Source organism: Elaeis guineensis, chromosome 1 (assembly GCF_000442705.2).
Source record: "Elaeis guineensis isolate ETL-2024a chromosome 1, EG11, whole genome shotgun sequence".
NCBI classification, from domain to species: domain Eukaryota; kingdom Viridiplantae; phylum Streptophyta; class Magnoliopsida; order Arecales; family Arecaceae; genus Elaeis; species Elaeis guineensis.
This window is the reverse complement of record NC_025993.2, coordinates 96617188-96622206: the sequence shown is the minus strand read 5'-3', so window position 1 is coordinate 96622206 and position 5019 is coordinate 96617188. Positions and strand designations below refer to the sequence as shown.

The 5019-nt window shown below is 42.8% G+C and overlaps 1 protein-coding gene across 1 annotated transcript; it reads left to right on the top strand.

The window, feature by feature from the left end:
• Window positions 1-731: 731 nt before the first annotated feature.
• On the top strand, window positions 732-3536 carry LOC105032891 (disease resistance protein RPM1-like). The gene has a single exon (XM_010907483.1). The coding sequence runs from the start codon at window positions 732-734 to the stop codon at window positions 3534-3536; it is 2805 nt and encodes a 934-aa protein (XP_010905785.1).
• The last annotated feature ends 1483 nt before the right edge of the window (window positions 3537-5019 follow it).

Here is a 5019-nt window from a genome sequence, read left to right as displayed (position 1 = left end):
AATACTATGAAATCAAAAATAATATATTTTCATAGTTTAACTTATGTATCATTTGGATATAAAAATGGACAGTTTTTATTGTATCAAAATGCTAAAGTACATGATAATATATATATATATATATATATATATATATTTAACTTATGTATCATTTGGATATAAAAATGGACAGTTTTTATTGTATCAAAATGCTAAAGTACATGATAATATATATATATATATATATATATATATATATATATATATATATATATATATATATATATATATATATATATATATTTGAAGTCAATAAATTTTAATGTTCAAATATAGTAAAATATGATTTAATACCATTTTAGCAAGTAATTCTCCTGCCTATGAGTTACATACGTTAAATCAATAAAGGACGTGTTGTTTTAATTTCTTCGTATTTTTATTGGTATTGATCATAATTAATAATATAGATTTTTGATATATATGGGTAATTTATTTTTTATTTCTGAAGTTCAGTTTTTTTTTTTTTTTTTTTTTTCACAGCAAAGTTCAACTTAATTCGGAAGCTTTTATGACAAGGTAAATTATATCTCGCAGGCTGCGTGTAGGTAAATGATATAACAAGCTTGTGAGATCGCTGCTTTCCCGCAGTCGCCATACATTGGATTTGGCCTCCAGCTCCTTGCTTCTGTACCTCACTTCTTTACCGCTGCCAAACGTTTGCTTGCGAGAGAATTCTTGATCGATCAGGGAAAATGGCGGAATGGGTTCTTTCTTCCGTTAGGAGAGCGGCAATTGATGGGGTTTTTGATGATATTTTGACCAATTTGAAGATGGTGTGCGAAGCATGGGGAGGAGAAGAAAGCAAATTTAGGATCAAAGACATAATAGAGTACCTACAGGATGCAGATTACAAAAGAGAGATGTGCAGCGATGAGATTAAGAAAAAGGAGATCGATGAATGGGCGGAACGTGCCCGAAAACTTATATATCGACTGGAAGCGCAGATCGACATGTCCATGCTGCCAACTTCACAGGATCCGGTTGAAATGACCTGCTGCTGCAGATGCCTTCTAGACCTCTGGTGCAGATGGAATGCGCCACGGTGGGAACTCGCAAAGCTTGCAAAAGAGGTTGAAGAGGTTCACCAGAGCAAGCCTAGAGATGAGGTTATGCCCACTGCGGTGGAGATCAAGCCTATCAACGTTTTTGCTAGGCTCGTCCTTCCGTGGTACAATTTGAAAGGAATGTGGGACGTTCTAATTGATCGTGGCAAATTGCCGGAGATCAACGGCGGAGGGCGCCAGCTAATCTTCATTGTGGGGCCAGCGGGCATCGGGAAAACCACTCTTGCGCGGTTGTTCTATTACGGATGCACGAGTCTGAGTTCTTTCGACCGTCACTCTTGGGTGGTGATATCCATGTCCAGTGAAAAGGTCGTTCTAAGAAGCGTGCTGACCGGATTCTACATGTCTGGCTCGAAGGATTGTCCGAGCGAGATCGATAACATGGACGAAGAGAATCTGAGAGACGAAATCAGAAGTTACTGTCGGGACAAAAATTACTTGCTTGTTTTGGATGATGTGGTCGACGAGAAGGCCTGGGAATGGTTAAGGGATGCCCTGCCAGAAGAAACTGAATGCACAGGGATGATAATCTTCACTACTCGGAAAGAAGAGTTACCCCAAGCAATCAACGATGAATCCAAGGAGATCGTCCGACTCGAGGGACTCTCCGATGAGGACTCTCGCATTCTATTTTGGACGTTGGCGATCCCTGCAGGCTTCCTCTGTCCTCCAGAACTTCAAGAAATAGAGAAAGATATACTGGAAGAATGCAAGGGCAACCCCTTTTCTATAAGGGCTATGGCGGGAATATTGAGTACCAAGCAAGCAACACCAGAGGCATGGAAACTTGTCCTCAAAGATCTTGATGCCAATATTGTCAAGTGTAAAAATGCTGGCACAGAGGGTGACGCTACAGATCCATTTGTGCTATCAGCTTATGCTGATCTACCCCCGAATCTCAAGTCTTGCTTCCTGTATTGCAGCATGTTCCCGGAGAACTCTTTCATCCCCCGGAAGAGGCTTATTCGCCTTTGGATAGCAGAAGGCTATGTGCAAGAAATTCCGGGCAAGACGGAGGAGGAAGCCGCCGAGCATCAGCTGCAACAGCTCATCAGCAGGGACATGCTCCAGATGGTGAACGTTAGTCTGAACGGCGAGGTTATGTCATGTGGTGTCCTTCAGCTTGTCCGAAAGGTCGCACTTGCCATCTGTGACAGACAAAACTTCGGTAGCTTTGCTCCTGCAACGGGAGGAAGCCCTTCAAACAACCAAGCTGCTCCAGCCAAACAGCATAAGAATCGCCACCGCCGAAGAACAACTCCATCGCACCATCGTGTTCTCTCTGTGGAGGTGGACGGTGATGCTGAACAAATAACCAAAGCGCTGACTCGATCCTTCCACCTTCGCTCTCTTTTGGTCTATGGGACCGGTAAGCTTCGAAGGCTATTCAGGCGGCACCAGTTTCCAAACCCCACAAACTTGAAAATCTGGCCATACAAGCTGCTACGAGTCTTGGAGCTTCGGGGCGTCCAGATCGAGTTCTTGCCGGAGCAACTGCGATATCTTGCTCTGTTGAGATACTTGGGATTGAGGCGGACGGGTGTGAAGAGGCTTCCCAAATCCTTGGGAAGCCTACGTTATCTGGAGACCTTGGACATCAGAGACACATATGTTGTGGAAGTGTCTGATGTGCACAGGTTGCAAAGGATGAGACATCTCCATCTCGCAAGTTCATTTAGGGGCCGGTCGGTGAATGTTCGCAGAGGCCTGAGTTGCTTGATTGATCTCCAGACGCTGGCAGGCGTCACATGTACACCCAAACTCCCCCGAGAGCTGAGACGTTTGATCCAACTACGAAAATTGTCGGTTAGCAATGTCAATAGGAATTCGTCGGAGCAGCTCTGTTCGTCCATCAGCAAGATGATGCTCCTGGGGTCACTAACTATCAAATGCGACCGTGGCGAGACGTTGGATCTGAGCTCTCTGTGCTCTCCGTCCAACGAAGCGTGCGCGCCTCTCCAACGTCTTGGCAAGCTGAAACTTGGAGGTCCCATGGACAAGTTGCTTGATTTGGTGGCCAGCCTTGAGTCCATCACCTATCTGAACCTCTGGGACAGTAGGCTGAAGGAAGACCCAATGGAAGCCCTCAAATTTCTGCCCAATCTCAGACTCCTTTCTCTGTACAATGCCTACGACGGGCGGCATTTAAGATGCAGTGCCGCAGGTTTTCCAAGACTCTGGAAGCTATCCGTCCTATCTTTGACGGAATTGGAGGTGTGGGAAATCGAGAGCGGTGCCATGCCGTGGCTACGGCAGTTATTTGTGGGTTACTGTCCCAAATTGATGGAGCCGCCGGAGGGGCTGGGGAACATGCGTTTCCTGCACACGGTACAGGTTGCTGACATGCCCGAGAGATTCGCGGACATGGTTCCGAGAAAACGCCAGCATTTCCCCATCGAGGTCGCGCAAATCCCCAAGTATCAGAGAGCTTGATCTCTCAGGTATGCACTTATATTTCTGGTGTCCTGTGATTGTCTCCTTCCGTTGATGTCAACTGTCTCCTCTGTAACTGTGGCTTGTGATTTCGCCGATTGTCTCTGTTTCGTCCCACCGAAGAAGTTTGAATAAGCGAAGCCAGGATGCTCCACTGTTTCTTAATGTTTTGATGCATTAAGTTTGCTTTGACCGATTTCTGGATTTCCTCCAATCGCAGAATCATACGTGTTTATGTAACCCTGGGGGTATTCCATCTTCTCTAGTTGATCACCGAAGAATGTAGTATTTGTGAAGTATCTGTACTGCTTTTGATTGTGAAAAGAAAATTTGAATTGTGTGCTTGGGTTGGTTTCTATGCTTTCTTTTGGTAGTCTGATTTGTGTACCTAGAAAACTATGGAAATCTCCAATCTGATTCAACTGACATTTCTGGTAGTGCTTATGTATAGATTGGAAGTTTATCTTATCTTGGATGAAGTCTGAAGTTATCTTTATTTTGTCTAATAAATCCATATAATTGGAAGATTAGAGATCTCCATCAGCTCCAAAACTAATTGTTCTAGTTGCAATGTCTGTAAAAGTGGAAAGCGTTCTTGGATAAACTTTTAGGTTTCTCCCTTTTTTTCCCCTAATTCTCCTGATGAATCAAAGCAAATATTGCTCTCTTATAGTGATTGACATAACCAATATATAGCTTATACCACACTGGAATGCATTACGAGTATTGCCTATAGAAATATTTGGTGCGCAAATATTTTTCTTTCCAAAATATACAAGTAATGCAGTCAGTTCGGCAAGAATGCAAGATAGAGATGCAATGTGGCCTTAGCCTTATACATCGTTCCAGTATAATTCTCATTTGAGATGCCTTTAGGGTTAGCATCCGTGTCTAGTGCAATGTGGCCATGGGATGTGCATGCCCATCACTTCCCTTTATATAGATACACTTCTTCTTATCACATACACCACAGCAATGCTACTTTAATAATGATCAATAAACATAACATATGGAGAGTGCATAAACTAAAAAGAAGTTTATTTATCAAAGTTATTTTAAGTTATCAAAATTCATGGGACCAGAACGATCCATTTAACACTCCTAGCCTCTGTCTTGAGAAAACTGCATGCAGCAGACGTGCCTGATGCTAGCAAAGGCCCATAAGGATAGGTGAAGGGGAATGCATCTGGCAAAAATCCTCTCTCTGTTGCATTCTCTTCATACATGATATGTACAAAAATCTAACAAAAAATATGTCAATTTTTGCCAGAAAGATGTCTAATTTCCCAGAAGCTTCCATGCTTCTAGAAAAGATCTATTAAGTTATATCAGATGGATATGCTGGGCGGCACCAGAGGGGATTCATTAAGAGGAAGGAAAGTTTTTGGAATTCTTTCTTAACTCTCAAAAAAGAAATAAGAAGAGGTTTCAGGACCTCCAGAAATCACTATAAGGTTTTCCAAGTGAAGTTCTTAAAAGATTT

Excerpts from the sequence above, each read along its gene's own strand:
- LOC105032891 (XM_010907483.1), top strand. The coding sequence starts at position 732 with ATGGCGGAATGGGTTCTTTCTTCCGTTAGGAGAGCGGCAATTGATGGG.